Source organism: Hippocampus guttulatus, chromosome 14 (genome assembly GCF_054856545.1).
Source record: "Hippocampus guttulatus isolate MCC_2025c chromosome 14, RoL_Hgut_1.0, whole genome shotgun sequence".
In the NCBI taxonomy this organism is placed as follows: domain Eukaryota; kingdom Metazoa; phylum Chordata; class Actinopteri; order Syngnathiformes; family Syngnathidae; genus Hippocampus; species Hippocampus guttulatus.
In genome coordinates, this window is record NC_141274.1 from 10,351,628 (window position 1) to 10,375,787 (window position 24,160).

General features: G+C 44.0%; 2 protein-coding genes across 5 annotated transcripts; both read left to right on the forward strand.

Annotated features, from left to right (window-relative positions):
• The first annotated feature begins 456 nt into the window (after positions 1–456).
• erich2 (glutamate-rich 2) lies at positions 457–4,016 on the forward strand. Its single transcript, XM_086129431.1, has 5 exons — positions 457–682; positions 2,076–2,352; positions 2,425–2,482; positions 2,555–2,626; positions 2,690–4,016. Exons 2-5 carry the CDS (start codon positions 2,215–2,217, stop codon positions 2,764–2,766), a joined length of 345 nt encoding a protein of 114 aa, XP_085985557.1. The 5' UTR covers positions 457–682; positions 2,076–2,214; the 3' UTR covers positions 2,767–4,016.
• A 3,461-nt stretch (positions 4,017–7,477) lies between these two features.
• LOC147194979 (glutamate decarboxylase 1-like) lies at positions 7,478–23,015 on the forward strand. 4 transcript variants are annotated; one of them, XM_086128773.1, is made up of 17 exons: positions 7,478–7,655; positions 8,372–8,552; positions 9,972–10,028; positions 11,702–11,836; positions 12,579–12,821; positions 14,300–14,390; positions 16,932–17,044; positions 17,959–18,074; positions 18,637–18,716; positions 19,728–19,782; positions 19,874–19,990; positions 20,069–20,133; positions 20,202–20,280; positions 20,464–20,613; positions 20,739–20,846; positions 20,930–21,019; positions 21,442–23,015. In XM_086128773.1, the coding sequence occupies exons 2-17, from the start codon at positions 8,477–8,479 to the stop codon at positions 21,613–21,615; spliced, it is 1,749 nt and encodes a 582-aa protein (XP_085984899.1). In that variant the 5' UTR covers positions 7,478–7,655; positions 8,372–8,476; the 3' UTR covers positions 21,616–23,015. The 4 variants fall into 4 exon arrangements, with proteins under 4 accessions (XP_085984899.1, XP_085984900.1, XP_085984901.1 ...); XM_086128774.1 differs by having other exon boundaries at positions 8,434–8,552; XM_086128775.1 differs by lacking the exon at positions 9,972–10,028 and having other exon boundaries at positions 7,479–7,655.
• Positions 23,016–24,160: the final 1,145 nt, after the last annotated feature.

The window sequence follows — 24,160 nt, forward strand, 5'->3', positions numbered from 1 at the left end:
TCCTATTAATGATGCTGCATTGTAAACAATATGTTCATTGGTCCTTCATCACAGAAATACACGTTGGACAAATCACATGGTGAGTTCATGCAAGACGACGACGCGCCGACATGCCTTTGTTTCTGTGTTCTCTTTTGGTGTCAAGATGGCCTCTGGGTTCATCATATGGAAATGCGTGTGAAACAGTCTCTGTCGGCACCTGCAGTACACAATATACCGCTGGGACACTAATAGACTTGCAGGATGGAATACGCGCGCGCACGCGCACACACACACGCACACACACACGCGCGCACACACACACACACACACACACACAAAGAATTTGTGGAGGATCACTGAAGTGTGAAATGATTCTGTTACCACGTCATCTGGGTGGAATATATTTTCCCATCCAACTTCTACCGGGTTCTTCTGTTTTTTTTGTTTTTTTTTGGGTGGGGCGTTGCTAGGCTCGTCGCGAGCACAATGGCCGAGCCACGCATCTTAAAGGGAACACTGCTAATGACTAACTTTTAAACTAGGTTCCAAGAACTGGAAATGGATTCATATTGTATAACAGATTGTGTCTATTAGACCAAGGATACTTGGAGGATTTATTTATTTTTATTCACTTTTCCTTGCAGCCTGCTGCTTTGAAACAGGTGAACGTTTCTCTGAAGCTTTCAGGAACCGGATAATGGTAAGATTATCCCTTCATGGTTGTCAGGGTCGGTCGGGATGGTTACTTTTAAAATGTTCTCCACTATTCTTACTAGTTACCTGTTAAACAATGTAGTTTGTGATGTAATCCAAGTCTCATAATATTAAAGTCATGGAACGCAAATACTTTTAATTATTTTGGGATACCAATGCTCATGAAGACAACATAAAAACAAATCTTGCTGCAATATATATTTGTATACAGTGGACGCCCCTTTTTGCTGGGTATTGAGACAGAGACGAGATAGATATGTTTTCACCCCAATAACGTTCACATTTCAAACTCCCAGTTTCACGTCATTCATTTTCCATTTGCCGATTTTGCTTACAACAAACACCTTTATAACGTCAACTTCATTGTAACGACCGGATTTTTCCCACAAAATAGTGAAAATGACTTTGTTACAACGCACCGTGGGAAGCTAACTGCCACCGCAACCTTGCTTACAAAACGTACAGCGCTTAGCAACGCTACTGATCGACTCGGTTCATTGTTGTACTTTCTGCCATAGCTCATTAAACTTCGTGGTTGGCAGCCATTTTATTTGAAACGGTTACAACAAACTACCGTTAGAAGGTACAGATTCGTTCCGACCGTGAGATCCAGCGGGTCCTCAATGTTTTCCTAGTTGCAGTCTTTTCTTCAACAGAGGGGGCAGTATTTAGTTGAAAAATCCAGAGTTGTTTTGTTGTTATGGTAACCTCACAGCGTCATAGTTACGTGGCAACCTTTCATGGAATATAGACAAGCTTTAGGTAAGTTAAATGCAAGCAAATTCTCCTAGCACGGGAATTTATTTTATGAGCGTAACATAGAGGTGCATTGACTTCCTTTTCAAACATAAACCTGAAAGCAAAACATTTTGTTTGAGAATTATATGACTAACTTCAAAACATAATCATGCTGACGGTATAAAAATATGGTCATGAATTACTTCAATACCCAAATCATGCACGTTATTTCAGACGCACAGTGAGAGCTTTGATGGAAGCAGATTTGATTGTAAAAACTTAATGCTCCATCAGCCGAGCAAGTTTTTACACCTACTGTATGCACATTCAACATGAAACATTTTTGCGAAACAGCGTACCTTTTTTGTTGTTGATTTAAGCAACGGAATTAGCCCTTGCCAAACAAACTCCTTGCGCATCTTCAGTCATTCTTTCGCTGCTTGTCAGATTGTGAGACTTTTTGGGATTCTGACATACGATTACTTCATGTTCTATACACAGTGATTTATATTGACTTTGTAAGGTTCAGGCAAGAATAAAAAAATAGAAGATATTGTCCATTCAATGGATTAAATTAATTGGCAGATGAATGGTTATGCAATACGCATTTGAACATAGTTGAAACGACAATCTGCTTTCAGGGTTGAAGGGTGAGCCTGGAAAGGAGCTTAAAATGCAAAACGTGACGTTTGCTCATACCCCGAGCTCGGCAGCAGGTTGTTATGAGGCACATTCAGAGTACTGCACCAAGAAAGCGGAGCGGCAATAATAATAAAGATCATGATGATGGTTTCTATGGAAGACACGACTCCGACGACGGAGGCCCTTCTGACACCTGGAGAGAAAAATGAGTGTGGAAAAAACCCCAAGGACGATGCAGATTCGCTCAGAGATGTTCCAGTGGAACTGAAGCTTGAGGTGAGGTGATACCGCTCTTGTTGTTGTGAACCTTGACCCCTGAAGGCTCATAAAGAGAATCTCTGCTTTCAGTTCCTCAGAGCTCTGAGGGCGAGAGACTTCCAGCAGGCCAAAAGACTGTGCAATATGAGTATGTACACCGCATCCATCTAACCGTCTGGTGCTGGCAACACGCAAAAATCACTTGATGCTATCTTTTCAGTTCTCATCTATGAACCACATCATCCAGAAGCTTCTGAGTTCCTCCCTCTGATCCAAAGGAAGCTGCTAGAAGGTAAAGACCAAACGCAAATCTCCAAGTGGAGGCTCACAATACACTGCTATAATTTCCTTTTAGAGCAACAGGCAGACCAGGACAGCGACGACAGTGATAGTGACGATGAGGCCGATGACCCTGGATGTGATGAGGAATGATGTCGCAATTCAGTCTGCTTGTCCTCACTGTCAAATGAAGATGGTGGAAGTGGGTGGGAAAAGCAAGTGAACTGACATATAGCTGTTGGGTTTGATAATTATGCCTCAATCAGAATCCCATCTCTTAAATTCCACTCCTTCAAGATAAACTGAATTAGATCACGACCACTTAGTAACTCCAAAACACAAACACCTGTGCAAAGTCTATCAAGCGGGGGTGTCTAATTTGCAGTCTTGGCCATATTGTGGCTTTGGTTTCTGATACCATACAAATGAATAACTCTCATCATATTATTACATTGTGACAACAAATTGATAGATGAAGAGAGGAGAAATATTACCGTCTCTGCTGCCCATGGTTCGGATACGAGACTCCAGTTCCTTTCACAGATGTTTATTGCACAGCAACACACCGTAAAACTAAAAGTTCAGAAATACAACATAAAACAACATATTTCATTTACGACAAAGACAGCTTTGCTAAGCGTCAAAGCTAATCACAAGAGACAATACAAAATACGACTGACCACTTTGGCCTGCTTTCAATCAACGGCAGTCTTCTCACGGAGATAATTCTTAGAGTCAAATATGTGATGCTTCGACAAACTTTCATTAACTTTGTATGTTCGGCTTTGGCAAAACGACGACGGACGATGAGGAAAAAGTACCGGTAAACAACTCGCGTGGCAAATGCCGCTACAAGTGCACCTGAGTTTTTGCGTAAAGTTTACGGAAATTCTGTAGAGTGCTCATTCCGGTATAACATTTTCAAGATAAAGGTATTATTTCAAAATACAGATCACAGTAATGACATCGTCTATTGTTCTAACAGCAAAGACATAGGAACAAAAATGCATGTAATATTTCACTCTTGTTCAAAGTTAAGACAATTGCAACTTTGGTACTGATTTTACCAAGATGCATGAAGAAGACAGTGTTAAAATAGAGATTCTGAAGAGATTCATTTTTCAAAAAAAACGAATTGATTGTTCATCTCGACATTTGGTGACAGACCAATTAAATGCTCTTCCACTAGAAGTTAGAAGGTCCAATTAGAGAGACAACATTTTAGTACAGTAGCTTGGTGTTCAACTAAATCAGATTTCGCACCGAATATGTATATTTGTGAGCAAATTGAGATAAGTTTGTTTATTTCTGAACTTTTTGGGACATTTTTGTTAGGTGGTGTTCTGTGAGATTTTTCCAATGTAAAGTACTTGCCTTGGATCAATAAAGGTTGGAAAACTCTAGTCTAGATGTCCATGTGTTACAGGTGGTGAGATGGTGTGCCCCCATGTACTGTATGTCAATCTGTCTTTTTGATATATTTTAAAAATATTTAATACAGACCGAGCGGTCCCGAAGTCGTGACTGATCAGTTTTCCGGATGTGGAAGGCAATCAGCAGGAGTTCTATTTTGGTTGATTTCACCCTTGCAATGCTCATCTTTTTGAGTTGTCTGCTCACGCAACATGTGGGAAGAGAAAATATGAGTGCCACCTGATATAGGCTGTATCATTGGTGATGGCTGAATGAACATAAGGGCCACTTTCTGCCTATTCAGTGGACCCAGTACACAAGCGCGAGGATGGCAGAAGGACACTAAGTCATCCCTGGGTAGCTGTGGTCCACTGTGATAGCTTGGTGTTATTGTCCATATCAAGGCTATAAAGAGGAGTTCAGGTCACAAGCTTTATTTAGGAATATAGAGATATGTATGTATACATTAATCGTCCTAAATTAAGTACCAAAGTGAATTGCGCTGATTCGAGGGTACTTAATTGAAAAAATATATTTTTCCCAGGTGCTACAACATTGAAAACAGGTTGAGAACCTACGGTTCTATATAATATAATGGCCTCCCTGTGCATGTTAGTAGTGCATTTGCATGAGAAGGCATCAGCAGTTTGAATGATCACAAATAGACTATTTGCAGGATTTCAAAATGGAAAAAGGATCCGAGGGCTGGAGGAATATCAACCTCGTGCAGCGCATATCGGCCCACCACGAAATCACCAAAATTTCCAGATTGCCACTCCGGCCCTGGATGAGTTTTACTTTTGGTCAGGGTGGAATGTACCGAGTTGGGCGTACTGTACAGATTTTTAGGTTTCAGCAAATTTCCTTCTGTTGAACCCCTAGGTAACCAGCTCACAATCAATGATCCAGATTGAGCTGTGACGCCAACGACGTGCCCAGAACTCCCAAAACCAGTGTCCTTGCAAGGTCACATCCATGCAAACGCAACCCACACTGGGCACAGGTTTCACAATCTGGGCTTTCGAGATTCTGTCACATTGCGTGGTGGACCCCAAAAAGCAGGCAGGAGGGAGGAGCAGGGTGTATTTGACGAACTGTATTTAATAAAACAGAATCCAAAACAAACAGTGCTAACAACCAAAACGAATCCAAAGTAGCAAAACAAAACCATGACTGTGGTAAAAAACTAACAGGAACAGAACCATGACAGTTGCAAGCAAACAGCAACAAACAAACATGACAGTAGCAAAGGCAACACACATGACAGTAGCAAGAGCAACAATGACCCGACACTGAATGTTCGGGCTGGGAGTCCTTTTAAACAACTAATTACCAAATGACCAACAGGTGTGCAGCTGCCGGGGGAGCCCTACAGTGCCACCTGTTGGTCCCTAAACCGAATCATGACAGTACCCCTCCCTCAAGGGACGGATCCCAGACGTCCCAAAGTTGTCCAAAAGGGTTGCCTCGCCGGGGAACAGGAATTAAAAGCGACGGCAACCCTTGCCTCGCCGCAGAACAAGAAGAAAAGCGACGGCGACCTTCGCCTCGCCAAAATACAATAAGCGACGGTGACCTTCACCTCGCCAGGGAACAGGAACAAAAGCGACAGCAATCCTTTTGGCTGGGCGTGGCCTGACGTGGACGGAGCTCGACGTAACGGGGGACATGGAACAGCCGGACGTGAACAGGGGCTCGGCCTGACGTGGGCGTGGACGTGGCACGGCTCGTCGTCGACGTGAATGCGACTCGGCTCCAACAGACACGTGACGAGCCTCGGCTCAATGTAGACGTGGACGGGGCTCGGCCCACCGTAGACGCGGCTTGACGAGACGAAAACAGGACAGCCGCATCCCCAGCGCTGCCTGAAAGGGGAAAGGGTGTCGGCCGCAGACGCGCTCCGCCAGGCACATGGTGGAATAGGGAACAGTCCTTAGTACCTGCGGGGTCCAGGTGGTCGGGTCATTCTGTCACATAGCGAGGTGGTGGTGGACCCCAAAAAGCAGGCAGGAGCAGGGTGTATTTGAAGAATTGTATTTAAAACAAAGAAAACTACATCCAAAACGAACAAAGTCCAAAGTATCAAAACAAAAACCATGATTAAAGCTAAAACATAATGAACTAAACATGACAGAAGCTAAGAGCAAACAGCAACACACATGACAGTAGCAAGAAGCAACACGCATGACAGTAGCAAGAGCAACAATGACCCGACACTGAGTGTTCGGGCTGGGAGTCCTTTTAAAGCCCTAATTAGTTATGACCAACAGGTGTGCAGCTGCCGGGGGAGCCCTACAGTGCCACCTGTTGGTCCCTAAACCGAATCATGACAGTACCCCTCCCTCAAGGGACGGATCCCAGACGTTCCAAAGTTGTTCAAAAAGGGTTGCCTCGCCGGGGAACAGGAACTAAAACCGACGGCAACCCTTGCCTCGCCGCAGAACAAGAACACACGCGACGGCGACCTTCGCCTCGCCGGAATACATGAACGATAAGCGACGGTGACCTTCACCTCGCCAGGGAACGGGAACAAAAGCAACGGCAATCCTTTTGGCTGGGCGTGGCCTGACGTGGACGGAGCTCGACATAACGGGGGACATGGAACAGCCGGACGTGAACAGGGGCTCGGCCTGACGTGGGCGTGGCACGGCTCGTCATCGACGTGAATGTGACTCTGCTCCAACAGACACGTGACGAGCCTCGGCTCAACGTAGACGCGGACGGGGCTCGGCCCACCGTAGACGTGGCTTGACGAGACGAAAACAGGACAGCCGCATCCCCAGCGCTGCCTGAAAGGGGAAAGGGTGTCGGCCGCAGACGCGCTCCGCCAGGCACATGGTGGAATAGGGAACAGTCCTTAGTACCTGCGGGGTCCAGGTGGTCGGGTCATTCTGTCACATAGCGAGGTGGTGGTGGACCCCAAAAAGCAGGCAGGAGGGAGGAGCAGGGTGTATTTGACGAACTGTATTTAATAAAACAGAAAACTGAATCCAAAACAAACAAAGTGCTAACAACCAAAACGAATCCAAAGTAGCAAAACAAAACCATGACTGTGGTAAAAAACTAACAGGAACAGAACCATGACAGAAACAAACATGACAGTTGCAAGCAAACAGCAACAAACAAACATGACAGTAGCAAGAGCAACAATGACCCGACACTGAATGTTCGGGCTGGGAGTCCTTTTAAACAACTAATTACCAAATGACCAACAGGTGTGCAGCTGCCGGGGGAGCCCTACAGTGCCACCTGTTGGTCCCTAAACCGAATCATGACAGATTCACATTTTTGTTTGTTTCTATTAACCCCCCCCCCCCCACACTTCTTAATCGATGGTGTGCGTCCCTTGACGAGCCTTCTGAGTCATCGGAGGGTGGTGAGGGTGTGACTCACGACTCTGTGCGCGTGTGTGCGAACAGACCAATGGGCAGCCGCAGCTCCTCATATAAATAAGGCATAAAAATGTTCTTGAGGGGGGGACAGTGCTCACTTGTGCACCACTGGAAAGGATGCTAATGGATGTTCTTCTCGCTTTGCTCTAGTCTCCAGACATCTGCCGCTCTGAGCCTTTTTTTTTTTAACCGTCTACTTTTGTGAATTCCGCTACCTGTAGGCGCTCCCGCGTGCCGGTAAGACGTCTTGCTTTTTTTTTTTTTTTTCCACGGACGCGCTCACGGTGGCTTATGCGTAAATATACTCACGGCGCCTTAAAATCCGTTTAAAAAGCATCTTACACATCAGGGTGATTTAGGACAAACACAATAACAAATGGCCGAAAACGAATTAGATGTGTTTGGTTGTTATTGTTTTGCCAACGATCTTGATTATTTAGCAATGTTCGTGTAAATGTAATGTGTCTTGATTCCCCCCCCACCCCAAAAAAAAAATCTGCGTGTTTCTTTTATCTACCCAAGGTCTTGTGGACAATATGTTTCAAAGTGAAAGGTGGTGGTAGTGGGGCGGCGGGGGGGAAGGGGGGTCATATTTTCTCCAGTGAGTTCTTCATGTCCTTTCCTTGATATCACGTTTCCTTTTTTTTTGTATTATTATTTTAAGGTATCCGTCTTCTATCGGCTGAGATAGACTGCGGCTCTGACAGAACTTAATGGCTAATTGAGTTCAAGAAATATCGCAGCGCATTTCCGAAATGGATGCGCGCGTTACCTATCACCGCGCGAGCGTTTATCCTTATTGTGTCAGTTCTGTCAGTGCGCAATGGTGCTTCCAAATTGCGTATTTCAAGAGTGCCCAAGCTGCTATCGTGGATGATATATCGTTTCTACAATAGCACATGCAAAATTACAGTAGTAATAATATTGACTTTTTTTTTTGTTATATCTTTCAGATTGACATACGCGCGACAAAGTGTCTGATTTATCGTTCCCGCCGGTCTGCTTTGTTTGCAAGTTGAATAATAGCCTTCTTGGAGATCAGATAAACGACGAGAGTGATGGCCACGTCAGAGCCGAGAACCACCAGCGGGGAACAGGACCCCAACACCGCCAATTTAAGACCCTCATCCACAAGTAAGTGAATGTAACACCTTGCTGTAAATGGACCCCCGAGGGTAAGGCACATCTCGTTCGGGCAGCCCCTCGCCGAGTTGCTGTGCATGGCTGACTAAGGGTGCCTTGCTCAAAGAGCGCACACTCACACCCTGCCTCTGTCCGTCTGGCTCGTTCCTCTCTGCCGTCACCCCTCCTTCTTTGTCTGGGGATGGAGGAGGGGGGGGGCGACTCTTGCCCGGGTCATTTGCTGTGTTGGCTCCGTCGTTAATCACTGCGGTTAAAAAACAGAGCCATCACATCTGCCTGTCTCCCGGGTTGTCTGTCTGCCTGTCTGCCTGTCTGTCTGGGTGCAGCGGTGCGAAAAGCAATCCGCCAGGCGAGGAAATGATGTGACATTCGATCTTTATTTCATATATGAAACGCGTAAAAACATATTTTAGGACATTTCAAAAATGTCACCATATGTGCGGAACGGCACGACGTTTGTATTCTTAATAATTACAGATATTTTTTTTCCCTTAGTAAATGTATGATCGAACGGATACATATGGGCAATAATGCTTATTATTTTGATACGACTCGCCCACGTACTGCTGCTGGATGTTGCCATTATCGCTGCTCTATGCTTCATCTCACTCTGGATGGCTTGTGGCGTATGTGGTCGCGCGTGGGCTTGTGCGTGCGATTGCGCTTCGGCCTAAACGCTTGAAAAAAAAATCATTGTTGTTGTTGTGAAGATCTCTTGGATTATTATTATTATTATTTTTGGTTTGGTTTTGTTTTTTCACGCCGTGAATCTATCGCTTTGCTTTCGCTCCACTTGGACGTCATCTCCGCTCACGCATGTCCACGCTCTCGTGTGAGATTCTTGAGTGTCTCCAAGTGTCTGCTGTAGACTTCCACGACCATCACCAGCTCGCTCCCGTCACACACGGCGTTTTACTCAATTAATTTCCACCCTCCTCCGTGAGCTCATTTCACGGGTGTTAATTCCCACTCGGCCTCTTTGGCTGCATGGGCGTGCGCGAGTGTGTGAGCCAGCGTGTCCCTATTGATTTGGCCTTACTGGTCATAAACGTTATGGCTTACCCCTTTTGCCCAGGACAAGGAATCCCTAAAAAGGTTTAATTATAACAACACCAAAAATGACTTTTCACTAAGACAGTCAAATGCACCACTTCAAATCTGGGAATTATTTTGTATCTTTTCGTGGAGTAAAAATGACGAAATGAGATGCAATGGTGTTCCCAAATGAAAGAAGACGCAGAATCCATTGTATATGTTTTCTCCGAGATGATAGCCTCTTTTCATACAGTCTGGTTGTCACACACCCGGCCAAATAGTCGCCCGCCTCACGCTTCCACCGTGCTTGGCCGCCTTTGCATCACCCTCCCGCCGCTGTACCTCCCAAAACCTAAAGGTCTAATTCTGTTTTAGCCTACGAATATGCGTGGATGCATGGCTGTACAAGGAAACTGGGCATGAGGATTTGTGGTAAGTTGTCTCCTGCATCCTGCAAATATTATCAGCGTGCAGGTTTTGGTGGTCCTCGGTTTGCGACGGAGTTTTCGTTCGGACGAATGTGTAAGTCATATTAACGGTCAATATCTGTTTGGGGGAGAAAAAAATCGAGCCTAATAAACAAACAACATCAAGTAGTCCCACTGCAGTAAACGAGCGCGCCGTCGTGTGCTTCGACATGCAAATTAATTCATTGAGCGCCGTACTGAACGCCACCTTGTATGTCGGGGGGGGGGGGGGGGTAAACGGGAATGACATTACTTGCTAAATACATAAATACATAATCAAATAAATCCAATGGATCCAACAAGGTGCTTTTAATTTGAATGACTGTCGTTGATGATTGTGAGTAATACTTGCATTCGTCGTTCCGCTGTCAAAACCCACCTCAATATGACGCCGTCAATACAGCAACAGGTCAATAAAATAAACGTGGCCGCCCTTACAGCGTCGACTATTTCATACTTGCAGCTCGTGACATTTTGTTGGTTTCCGATGGCGTCGGCTGAGTGTTCCCAAACATTCCACCGTGTCGCGATTCTTCTTCCGTTCGCGGCCATTTGCCCGCCCTTCGAAAATAGGCCACTGTAAGAAGCAGTGAGAACAAAACTGTCACAGTGCGTTATCATCTTGGAAAGGTCAGTGGACATTACCCCGTGGGTCTGATGATGAGCGCTCCTCTCACCCACTCTGACCGCCCCCGGATCCTCCGCATGTCTTTTGCATTCAACAAACCCGGCGACAAACCGACTTCAGACAGCAGAGGAAAAATATGCTCGCAAGCATCCGCGGTCAGATAAATTATTGTAAATGTAAAGTTACATAGGTCACAATTTAGTGAGTGTTTTTTTTTGTTTTGTTAAGAAATAACAGAACATATATTCGCAGCTATCAAATGTAAACTCCTAATTAAAAATCTAAATGTTTGTTAATTAACAAGACATTTACCAGACAGCTGACTAACAAAAAAAAATGTGGGATCTTTTTTGCGATTATGATCTATGGGAAATTGACAAATCGATGACAGATTCGTTTAATTACATTTCAATGGATTTAGAGCTTCGTGGCTTGAGATATTGATTTTGAAAGTGTGATATTGGAATTCCCTCTATTTCTAAATGTGAACTGAAAATGATAGAAAATCCAAATGCTGTGTTAATTCCCCCCCCCTCTTTTTTTGTCAATATAAACTTGTATTTTATGTTGCGCAATTAGCGCGGGCCTTATGGCCTTCACGCAGGAGCGGATCAATCACCGTGCAGGCCTATATAGTGGAAGCAGACATGCTGCGCCTCTGGCATCCTTCATTAACCCTCTTTATGGGGGGGGGGGGGGGTCTACTGGCGGTACGGGGCCATAGCTGGAAGCTGTCGGGATCACTGAGTCGATCAGTGTGCGTGCGTGTTAGTGTGTGTGTGTGTGAGTGAGAGAGAGAAAGGGAGAGAGACGGGGGTGTGGTTTATAGCCAAGGTTTGGTTTAGTTTGGCCTCCACCAGAAATTCGTTGTTTTAAAATGATGGCGAAGCACCGCTAGACTAGTGACGCTTTTTTTTAAACATTCAAATCTATACATTTTTACAGCTCGAAATATTGCGTGATGGAGATGTTTGGTGATAACTCGTGCACTTCGCCGTGCAACACACTAGGGTTCCTGCAGAAAAACAACAGCTTGGAGGAGAAAGGCAGACTGAGCCAGAAGAACCTGCTCTCCTGCGACAACAGTGACAGGGACGCTCGGTTTCGACGCACCGAGACCGACTTCTCAAACCTCTTTGCCCGAGGTGAGCAGAAAAAATAAAATAAAAAAGAGAAAAAATGATGGTTCATCATTAACACTATTATATTTAAAAACAAACAATTTAACAAATGTAGACCCCCTCCCCCCCAAACAAACCCAAAAGTTTAATTCAGTAATTATTGTTTTATGAATAGTGTTTGGAAAGATAAAATCACTCACAACTGCACAATAAAAACGTGATTTCTATCAGCCTGAAATGTATGCTAATAAAATATGTGAATAATGAGTGTTATAATTCACATTATTTAAATAAAAGTTGGCAATGCATATATATATATATATATATATATATATATATATATATATATATATACGTACATAAAGAGAGAGAGATTTTTTCTTGGGTTGCATATATATATATTTTAAATTTATATATATATATACGTACATAGAGAGAGAGATTTTCTTGGGTTGCATGGTCAAAAAGCCAAATTTCCAGCCATTTCAAGACTCAATATGTTTTGATTGATCTGCTGATCATTATTTTATGCAGTGCAGCTAGTATTTAAAAAAAAAAGTTAAAGGAAGAGTATAGACTACACATGTACATGATACTTCCTGAGTTGAGAAGATGCATATTGACCGAAACATAAGCATGTATAAAATAGTACTTCCTCCCAGAGATTAAATTTGAATGTTGTGTTTAATACATTGGTAAAAAGGTGCATATTTTCACCCAAACAAATAAGCTGTACTCCGAAATCATTTGCCCCTGCGTCTTCCAGACCTGTTGCCTGCAAAGAATGGCGAGGAACCAACCATGCAGTTTTTACTGGAGGTGGTTGACATCCTAACCAACTATGTGAAGAAGACGTTCGACCGCTCCACCAAGGTGCTGGACTTCCACCACCCTCACCAGCTTCTGGAGGGCATGGAGGGCTTCAACCTGGAACTGTCCGACCAGCCCGAGTCTCTGGAGCAGATCCTGGTGGACTGCAGGGACACGCTCAAATATGGTGTGCGGACAGGTAGGCGGCAACGAAATGGATAAAAAATGTACAACACCATATCTGGACCACGAGGCTTTTTGGTATATTTGCATAAAAGCAGATGAATTGGGAGTGGGGATTCAGGAGGCTTGATTGTGAATCGCTCTTGGCCAATTAAGGGTGGAGGAAAGGTGAATTCATGACACCAATGCAAAGTCAAATTCAGCTCCCCCGCTTTCAAAGAATCTGTTGGCAGTCGACTGCCTTATTTATTGCCCCCGTGGTGTATTACGTCCCTGTGCTCTCCCGTCTCACTTATTAAAGTAAGTGTCGCCTCAGGGCGTCCTACCGCGGCCTGTTTGCAGCTGTTAAAGTGACAACGCTCAAACTGTCCCTTGGGTTTCATACCGTATATCACTTTGCGTCTACGTCACCTTTAATTCGGAGGTTCCTGATTGCTTGGATGAGATGAGGAGCTGGCCGTGGCATTGAACGTGAACTCCACATCCTAGTGTAGTCTGCAGCTATGCATGTCCGACTCTTTTACACGGTAACTCCAATACTGTACGCTCAACTACTAGTATTGCAAATATTCATGCAATATGCAAGCCTTTTTGGGGGGGGGGGGGGTAGGAAAGTGTCAAACAGTCCACAAATTTGCCGTAGCCTCTTCCAAACCAACATTGCAAAACGGGACAGCATTGGCGTCACAGAGTTTTGTATAAACCTTTATGCGAAGGATTACTGAACACAAATGGTGGGGCAAATTATGTCAACAGATAATATAACAATACTTGCAGGGATAAAAAATTGAAAATGACTACCACACTGTGTTCATAATATCGATTGGTCTTTTTAATACTGGCCTGTTGAAACGACAACATTACATTCTTTTTAATGTATGGATGGATTTTTTTGTTGCTGTTTTGCAAAGTTGAAACGGATTAGTAGCGTTTCATTTCATTTTGAGTTTTAAGCATTTTCACGGGATGAATTAAACTCATCACTTGAGGCCTATAAACACCTCTCAAGATGATACGGTGCAGTTTTACATGAGTGCAATCTGCGGTCTGACTGTACTATCGTCGCAATTTATAACAATTGGCTCTTCTGACAGATTGTCACTGTCATTTTTGTATCTCCTTCAATAGCATCGGCGTACCGACTGCTGTGACTAAGCGCAGCTTCACTATAACACCTACTGATCATGTGGGCCTACTAACACCACATTTGCATGCTATTTATATCCATGACTGCATTTAGGCTGTAGGCATTGTTGAGGCCGAGTGTGTGTGCATGCACCTTGAGTCTAAATGGCTGTCAAATTATCACCTTGTTACCAGAGCGGTGCAACAAACCATTTCGGTTTAGTTGCCTTACAAAAGACACAAATTGACGTGAAGTTAGCTTATTGGTGATTGCAGTAGCATCGCCCCAGACAATTAAAATGCTTGCGTTCTCATGTCTTAGTTGTTGTTCAACAACCGGTTGTGATGTGTTCCTTTGCTTTTCTCTAGGTCACCCTCGTTTCTTCAACCAGTTGTCCTCGGGTTTAGACATCATCGGTCTGGCAGGGGAGTGGCTCACCTCGACTGCCAACACCAACATGTAAGTCATACGTGCTTGTCTTTATTGGCGTGCTTGTGTTTGTTGACACCATGAACCATAAAGGGAGACCACCCCTCTGCATGCCGTGACAGAATCTGCAGTTTGTAGGTCACTTGGCTCAGTGGAGCACCGCTTGTCATTGTAAATGCAATTTTTTTCCCCCGTAAAGACTTGTGAGTTGGGAGAGTGTTGGCAGCCGTCGAGCGGCTCCGTGTATCACAGTCTGTCCCGCCGCAGGGGTGGTTAGATTGCATATTGATCCCGGCTCACGGCTACGTTGAGGCCTGGTCTGATCGAGGGCATGAACCACATCAACGTCACACCTTTTCGCCACACGGGTGCACCCAAACACGGATTAAGTCCCAATAAAAAATAAAAATAAAAAAATAAAATAAAAAGCATTCTTGCCATTGTATAACGTCTGAATGACGAATCGCTCACACTTAGCCTCTTCTTTTGGTTTTGGCTTTCAATGAATAAAATGAGGAATAATAAATGAGAATTATGAAGCGATAGAAAGTACAGAACCCGAAGAGAGGCAGATTTGAAAATGGATGGATGGATTATCATTTTATGCTTCATAATGTGCCACATATTTTCAATCAGAGACAGGTCTGGACTGCAGGCAGGCCAGTCTTGTACCTGCAGTCTTTTACTACGAAGCCACAGGGTAGAATAAATACAGTTTTGAACTCCGTGAATAATGGTATTCGTTTATTGGGATTTCACTATTAATCAAAATATTCATGATTATTATTTTTCAGCTCTATATGTATTGGGAATATTTCAGCAGTCATTTATTTTACCTACTTCGTTGAGGAATAAAAGCTCAATGCAGACATAATCAACACAGATTGAGACACTCAAAATATGCAATTTCTCAAAACATTTCTCCTACAACCACCCCCTCCTCTATGTCAGCATATTGTAGGACCACACACACACACACACACACATACACACGCGCGCACGCACACGCACACACATCCATGAGCGAGTGTGTGCTTTCCTAATGACACCAGTTTTTACACTCACACGAGCTCTGGCTGTCCCAGATACAGCAGCAAGAGTTTCCAGTCCATTGACTGCGGGCTCATTGTGAGCTGGTCTTAGCAGATAGGCCAGCTGGGCCCCACACTGTCACAAAATGTCCTCAGGCGCCCCACAAAACACTGCCACACTGTGGAAAGTGGCTGCTGCGGCTCCCCGCGGACCGCTCGTTGCATTGTCCCCCTTGGACATGGTCGGAGTCGGCGGGGGCTGCACGCCGCAGAGGCACGATGCGTGTCATGGGGTTAGTCACATAAAAGCCACACATTCAAAGGGACTCGCGCACGCAAGGAGCGCCCTTGATGATGGTAATAAGGGCATTTAGGGGCTTTCCCTGGAGACTGCCAGGTGACTGAGGGGTAATTTTCACCCTCAAAAGACCCCTGATTGGCTCTGATTGCGATCATCATCACCATCATTGTCATTATGCCGTGAAATGACTCGCAGGGAAGAGAATTTTAAAGAGGTTTTGTGTCTGAGATTGGAATATATTTGTTTGGTCTCCTTATATATATATATATATATATGAGAGAGAAAGCGTATGCCTGCGTGTATGCAATTCACAGTGGCTAATCACGATGTATTTTTCTTTTTTTCTTCCTCATTCGATTTGCCTCGTGCCAGCTCTCCATTATTAAGACTTTTATACATTTTTTTAGTAGCCCTAATGTCTTTTCAATGTCCTCTCATGAAAGTCACCCCCTCCTTTTTCTTTGTTTCTCCTCTCTCTCTCTCTCTCTTCTTTTTTAATCTCGCCTCCTTTTTGCACACAAAAACACAAAGCTTTTCCTGCGCTGCAGAACATGCCGAGTAATTGCGAACAAGATGTTTTCCACGGTAATGGTAGTGCCCTAAGTGGCCTCATTACAAAGAGAGATCAACCAGTGTGGGAGGTGTGGAGTCGGTGTCGGCTACCGAAAGATTTATGTGACACATTTCACCAACTTTCACTTCTGCCCGCATTTCTTTTGTTGTCCGACACCACTTTCATCCCTGTGACTTCTAATCGTTTTCTTTCATTCAACTATACAGGGGAATTCATTATCACATTTTTTTTCGTATGTTGTGGTCAATACACGCGCGCACACACAGACACACGCGTTATCTTTCCCAAACACACACCGAAGCCCTCTCAGCTGTCAAATCAGCAGCATTCGGAATTGTGACTGAGGTTGGCAGGATTGACAGATAGCCATCGCAGCATTGTGTGCTTTAATTAGACTACTAAGGGATTTCACAAGGCATTTGAATATGAATGTTTGCCGCCTGTAAGACTCCTATCGCACGCTTTAATTAGCGCAGTCGGCACAGGCTCCGATTTGCGCTCTGCGGATGGAATTGTGGAGGAGTTAATGGAAAACCAATCGCTATTTATGCGCACGCATACAAAATGCTCTCTTCTTCCTGAACCCGTGGTTGCTAATGACTCAGACGGTGCCGCGATGACCCACGATGCGCTGATGCGAGCATTTTGTGCCTTGTGATTGACAGGTTCACCTACGAGATCGCTCCGGTGTTTGTTTTAATGGAGCAGCTGACCCTGAAGAAGATGAGAGAGATGATTGGCTGGCCCGGTGGCGAGGGAGACGGCCTTTTCTCGCCAGGTTAGCAACATGGATTAGCAAATATGGTTACTTTTGTCTTTTACTGTAAAAATAAAATCAAAAATCGAGGGGGATTAGCAGTGAAACAAAGACAAATGTAACAGTCACTCAGCTTTACCACACCCGCCCGAGTCTATGACAAAAAAAAAAAAAAGTGTATTCCGTAAGTTTAAAGAAAATGTAATAAATTGAAGAGGCGCCACCGTGTGGCGTAAGACCGAACTATAATATTGGACTGTGCATTTGCTGTCAGTTTCCATTATTTTGCTTTACATCTTCCTGTAAACAGTAAACAGTTTTGACCGGGCGACATACATACAGAATTTTTCCCATAATGCCACGGTGTATTGACATGCACCATTGTGCGCCACAAGCACTCTTGGGGGTCACAAATGGACAATTCACTTTGTTTACTCACTTTTCATTGTTGGTGAGCTTCGTCCTCTCCACCTGTTAACTGGCTGTAGTGCACAATTGCGCATGCGCAAGTCAATACCCCATGGCATTATGGGAAAAAATGTCCTGTTTTTAGCAATTTGTCTATATTTTACCAATATGTTCAGACAACCCCATCTATTCATTTGAGCTAATTTACTGTACTATACATTTTGTTCCCGACAGTCCTAATTGTGCTATTACTTGTACTTTTCACGTTCGAGGGAGCCATACTAGTTAATTTAGATTTTTAAAAAAGCAAAAAGATACATATTTGGATGTGAACTACAGATGCTCAGTGTGAACAATGTTTATGCTGTGCGAGGGAAAGCCAAACAGAGAGTTTGGTTGGATCAAACTCTCTGTTTTTGGTTGGAACCAATTTGTTCCTAAACATGGTGGTTTCAAGAACTGAGGTTTGTGTCACTTGATTGAGCCAGATTTCCGTTTGAAACATGAATGTCTCTTCTGCTCCATAGGGGGCGCTATTTCTAACATGTACAGTGTGATGATCGCTCGTTACAAGTATTTCCCCGAGGTCAAGACCAAGGGCATGTCTGCTGCTCCTCGTCTGGTTCTGTTCACATCGGAACATGTATGTTGGAGAAGTTTACTTTTAATGAATGTCCTTGGAGTGGGTGGGGGAAAGCTCGATTTTGTAAAAAAGACAAATGGGCCAAGTCATTTGAAGAAAAAAAAAAGGATGTTGAAACATGTTCATAAAATTGTTTATTTTAACAATAAACAAGTCAATTGTTGCGATCACTCTTTTATTAAAGTAAATAATTATTTGGACTGTATTTATCATTGATCATTTTGTTACAATTAATCAGGTAATTATTTAATAGACGAACTAAAAGCATTTTTAAATGATTAGATTTAAATGTTTTTGTTGATTCATAATAAATCAATTCACCAATTATGTAGTGACATGAATGAATGAAATCGATATATTTTGATGAAATAATTTTATGGCTTAATTGATGCTTGGTAGGCGGGCTTAAAGAACAGAGCAGGTCGGAATATTTTCCCCAACCCGGCCTTAGAGAACTGCGAAGCTAAGATTAGGCCACAAAAGCTCCATCGCCCTTGATGGCTTATTGAGCAACCGTGTCAATAAGCGAGTCACCATGAACTGACGCGTTTTGTTCCTGCAGAGCCACTACTCCATCAAGAAGGCCGGTGCTGCTCTGGGATTTGGCACCGAGAATGTGATTCTGCTGAGCACGGATGAGAGGTAACGCATTAAGTCCATTTGAAAAGTAAAATGAAGGAATGCAGTAAAGGGTCAACAGCTGGACATGGATTCTCTCACAAGGCTTTTTTTCCCAAGGCCTCAATGTATTGACTTTGTTTTTAATGATTTATTTGTTAGTTTCAGTTCCTTTGAACAAATGTGAGGCCTTTGACAGCTTTGGGCGTTGCAGGTTTTGTAAGCATCGCGTTGCCGTGCCCGTGACTCGCCAATTGCCCTTGGAGCAGTGTTGCAAACTTGTTTTTCTGTCCCCGACTGCAATTTAGCGCCAATTTAAGAAGTTTTATGGCTATCGCACTGCTCCAACGCTTGGTCCAATTTATGGCAAGTTTCCCTAAACAGGATCCGTTGTTGATCATTCACGCCGCGTAAAGCCCGCTACGACCGTCGCACGGAGCTCCTACAAGAGGCCTTCTCCAGAGAGTTCTCAAGCTTGTTTGTTCAAAGGCTTCAAGCGAAAGAATATCGAGCTGAACAACTGCAAATCGTTACGGGTGGAGCTTCATCACTCTCCGAAGCGTCTGCTCAATCGAGCTTTTGCTGAGGCTGAATTCCAGTGAATGGGATCGACTTTCTTTGGCTTTGTGCAAATGCCTAATGAAGGAGGTTGACGTTTTCATCCACGGTGCGAGTGGTAGCAGGCCGTCGGCTGTGTGCTTTGGTCGAAAAAAGAGAAACCGTATAGAGAAACGTGTCAAGTATTGCATAAATTGTGCCGAGTGTTGAAGCAGTGTGAGCAGTGCCATAAAGCTTCTCGAACAAGAACAGAACTGCGGTTAGGGGAAGAAAAACGGCTTGGCAGGCCGCAAGAAATCAATTGGGTGAACCGCGGCGAGGGGAAACGATATGCTGACAAAAAAACGCAAACTGTCAAATGCCTGATGGCCAGACCCCATCTAACCGATACCTGAAACAAAATAGAAAGAAAAAAAAAAAGGAAGTGTGTCGTGACTTTTGGGAGCCCCGTTTTTTTGTGTTGTTCCACTCTTTCAGGGGGAGGGTCATTCCTGCGGATCTGGAGGCCAAGATCCTTGACGCCAAACAGAAGGTGGGCTCTTGATTTGACTTTCCTCTTCCTTGTTTGCTCTGTCGCTAACGTTGGTGATCTCCAAGTGTTAAGCGTGCGGCGCCTTTCGCAGGGTTACGTGCCATTATTTGTGAACGCCACCGGTGGCTCCACCGTCTACGGTGCCTTTGACCCCATCAATGAGATTGCGGACATTTGCGAGAAGTACAACCTGTGGCTGCACGTTGACGTAAGTCTCAAACATCATTTAATTGAACCTAATATGCACTGATGCACGGGCAAAAAAAGTGTCGTCTTATCTTCGAAGGGAGCGTGGGGTGGCGGCCTGCTGATGTCCAGGAAGCACCGCCATAAACTCAACGGGATTGAGAGGTAATTTCCGGAAACGGCAGCGTGCTCCCCGTATCCCCGGTCAATTCAATGCAACGGAAACTTTGCAGAGCCAACTCTGTCACGTGGAACCCTCACAAGATGATGGGCGTGCCGCTCCAGTGCTCCGCCATCCTCGTTAGGGAGAAGGTACGCTACGGAGCTCGCGCACTGAATAAGTCGCATTCCGCAGGGGTCACCTTGGTAGCGGCGCGCGTTGTACCGTCAGGACTTGAGAGCTCATTTCTCTTTCTGTTTTCCCAGCGGGTCTTGAGCAGAGGAGTCACGGGGAAAAAGCTGAACAGAGATTTGAATGTGACGCGTGTTTTGCAGGGACTGATGGGCGGCTGCAACTCCATGTGCGCCGGTTATTTGTTCCAACAAGACAAGCAGTACGACGTCACGTACGACACCGGGGACAAAGCCATCCAATGTGGCCGGCATGTGGACATATTTAAGTTCTGGCTCATGTGGAAGGCGAAGGTAAAATTGGACATACAGCTTTAAAACAAGCTTACACAAACACACACATATTTAAAACCACGCCGTCGTTTTAGCGTCATGACGGGCCCCTTTCACATTTTTACTGCGCTGTTTCCCCCTCACAGGGCACCACTGGGTTTGAGCAGCACATTGACAGGTGCTTGGATTTGTCTCAGTACCTGTACAACAAGATCAAGAATAGGGAGGGGTATGAGATGGTGTTTGATGGCGTGGTAAGCCGTCCTCATTTGGTTTTAACGTCGCTCTGCGTCTTCCATCTTGAGTTTAATGCACTTGTGACCATTTCCGCCCCCAGCCTCAGCACACCAACGTTTGCTTCTGGTACATCCCACCCAGCCTGAGGGGAATGCCAGACAGTGAGGAGAAGCGGGAGAAGCTCCACAGAGTGAGATGCCTCTGTTAATATTGTTACCAAAGAGAGATTAGAGCAATTTTCATCAGGGTGGTAAATGATCGAAGCCACAAGAGTTCTGGGTGGCAAAAAAAAGAATTTGGCTACCTCTGACCTGACGTTAAACAATAACAAAAACAGATAGAACCCCAAAGCTTTCGGTTTTCTTTTTACACCCCCCCCCCAAAAAATCCAAATAAATCCAGCAGAACGTGTGGGTGAGGATAATAAGTCGAGTGGACTTGTAAATTGTGATGCAGAGAAGAACACAAGACCGCCTTCAAGCTGACACATAAGCAATTGTTTAACTCGTGTTGTCCTCGGATGATCAATTGGGCGTTTGCCACCCAGATAAACATGTGACGTCATCTTGAAATGTCCTGAGCTGCATTTTTAAAAATGTTTTTCATCGCCAGGTTGCACCAAAGATCAAGGCCATGATGATGGAGTCAGGGACCACCATGGTGGGCTACCAGCCTCAGGGCAATAAAGTCAACTTCTTCCGTATGGTCGTCTCCAACCATGCGGCCACCCAATCTGACATCGACTTCCTCATTGATGAGATAGAGAGGCTGGGTCGTGACCTGTAGACCCCCTTTTCGCACTGCACCTGTGTTGTACGTGTTATATTTCGATTTCACATGATCCTGAGGAGAGAACCAAACAATAAGACTGCAACCCCCCAACCCCGCTCCCCGCACACACATTTGTCCTCCTTTAGCTCCATATATGGTGAGATAGTTTCAGGTAACTGATGGATGTGTGCTGGTGGGAAGTCTTGTACTGCGTGTGTTCAATCTAGTGTCATGTTAATGTAGATTGTTGTTCAACGTGTGTGTGTGTGTGTGTGCGCGCTCGTGTGCGCGAAAAGCAGTAAAGCACAGCTCCAAACCTGACAAGCATCACAAAATTATTCTTGTGTAAAAAACAAGAGTGCGGGTGGCACCCCGCGTGTATATAGAAGTATTTTAGAGAAATGGATTAAAGATAACATAACGACGGCAGTATACGAGTACAGCAAAAGGTACTAAATGCTGAGAGGAACGTCCGGCTGCTTGGATCTCTTATCTTCTGGAAGCTAGACAGGTCACGACCATGTTGGTAGTTCTTCTGTCTGTGATCATGATTTTAAAACGCCGGCTCATTTTCTGTTTCATGCAATCACGTGATACCCGTATGTGTGTTCTCAAAGAATATTTATTCATATTTGATGATATCGGAACTATTGCATTCTCATTGTCGACAGATTCAGGTATTTTCATGTCAATGTATCTTCACGTGTCGTACATGGTGATGATTTGTAAATTTAAAATTGAAATAACACTGACTTTGTTGGCCAAAGAAAGTATAGAGCGGAAATAGTGCGAGTCATTATTCCTCGTCCATAAGTTATCGATGTTTGTAACGTGTGACCCTCAACTGCGATGCAATTTCTATCGTGCGTTTACTGATGTGATTGTGAGTCTTTGAATGTCTGAGGTGACTGACTGGCCTTCCGACGGGATGGAGAAAGAAACCTGCAGTATGTGTTCCTCTGGCTGAGCGAGTAGCATAGTAATGCGAGAATGTACTCTCCTCTGGAGAACGGGTAGGAAGAATCAGTCAGAATTCAAACGCATTTACTGTAATATAATATATTTATTGTTATACATATTTAATGTATTTCTGGTATTATGGGAGCTCAACAGGATATCTTGTTTGAGGAGCTCCTCTTTGTGTCTTTGCACTAGGTTCACCTTTCTTCCATTGTCAATGGATGTGTATTATGAGATATTTGATTTACCAGTGATGGTAACCAGGGACCATGATTTGAATTGCATAAATCCTATTGAAAATTGTTTGTTGTCAGGAACTCCTTTATGTGACCTGTTTGGTTTTGAGATTAATATAGCTGTAAGGAATGTTACCCAGGAGATTATCTGGTGGCACTTTAACAAAAAAATTAAAACAGCGTCTCTGTAAAATGTTTAATAAAGTCTAATAAACTTGAGTGAATGAGTCTTCAATTTCTGTCTTATATTTGAAGCACAAAACACGTACACATGCACGCACGCATGCACGCACACACGCACACACACGTACACGCATGAATACATTTTTTTAGCTCCAGGCTGTGTGTCACATTGTCCTGGATTGTTGTTTGTTGTCATACCGATTCTACTGGTCAGCAGTACATTTTAATCAGAGATGTCAGATTCTAGTTCTTAATCAAATTTGCTTGCTTTACCATAAGTCCCCCGCTCTCTTACATCAAATGATAATAATAATAATAATAATAATCATCATCATCATCATCACGGCAAAGACATCAACAATAATGCTTTGGTGCATCAATGCGCCTTGAAGAAGCATTTTGCTTATTTGTTTGTTTGAAATGTCTAAGGAAGCCTCACGGATTTTAGGAAGGGATGGGAGAACATAATAGGAATCAGTAACTCCGCGCCAAAGATAGAAAGGTTGCAGAGTTTCATCACATTCCGAACGACCTCATTAAAATATCGGAAGGTCATCGTGGCGCTGAAAAAAAGAATACGTGCGTCCTCTGGTGGTGAAAATTAGGTCTTCATATTTCACCTTTTGAGCAAAGTCACGACTGTTGAACTACAATGTAAGGTTTTATCGTCACTATGACAAGTTCGAGAAAAATAATCGTCACCTTATAATAATGACATTACAGTCGTAAATCATATATTTGTCATGTTTTTAGTATTTACATGAAACCTAAACAAATGACAGCATATATTTTGAAAAACAAGTGTTCGTCATGCATTACCGTATAGTGCACGTGTAAATGACTTGCAGAAGGCCTGCAAACAAGAGCTCTCTTTATACTGTACTCATGAAACGTGTGGCTTGTGTCTGAAGCGCTCATAATAAAATGATCATATTGTACGGCGCATTCAGAAAGGATTCACGGAGCTCCCCTTTTCCCATAATTTATTGTTATCAACTGATTTTAAAATGGAATTTAAAAAAAAATATTGCAAAATTATACAAGCAACACCCCATAATTGCAGCGTGTAAAAGGCTGACAAGTTTGCAGTGGCGGGCCGTGCATTTCAACCTTAGGCCTTCAGTGACGTCACATGCATTAACACAATACAGTATAGGCTCGTCAAGCAGCACTTAATTTCA

What these genes read in the sequence shown, in the direction of transcription:
- LOC147194979 (XM_086128773.1), top strand. Translation starts at nt 8,477, where the DNA reads ATGGCCACGTCAGAGCCGAGAACCACCAGCGGGGAACAGGACCCCAAC. An exon ending in TTTAAGACCCTCATCCACAA is followed by an intron (nt 8,553 to 9,971) that starts GTAAGTGAATGT and finishes ATTCTGTTTTAG; the next exon opens with CCTACGAATATGCGTGGATG. An exon ending in CCATCCTCGTTAGGGAGAAG is followed by an intron (nt 20,281 to 20,463) that starts GTACGCTACGGA and finishes CGTGTTTTGCAG; the next exon opens with GGACTGATGGGCGGCTGCAA.
- erich2 (XM_086129431.1), top strand. Translation starts at nt 2,215, where the DNA reads ATGATGATGGTTTCTATGGAAGACACGACTCCGACGACGGAGGCCCTT. An exon ending in CAGTGGAACTGAAGCTTGAG is followed by an intron (nt 2,353 to 2,424) that starts GTGAGGTGATAC and finishes CTCTGCTTTCAG; the next exon opens with TTCCTCAGAGCTCTGAGGGC. An exon ending in CCAAAGGAAGCTGCTAGAAG is followed by an intron (nt 2,627 to 2,689) that starts GTAAAGACCAAA and finishes ATTTCCTTTTAG; the next exon opens with AGCAACAGGCAGACCAGGAC.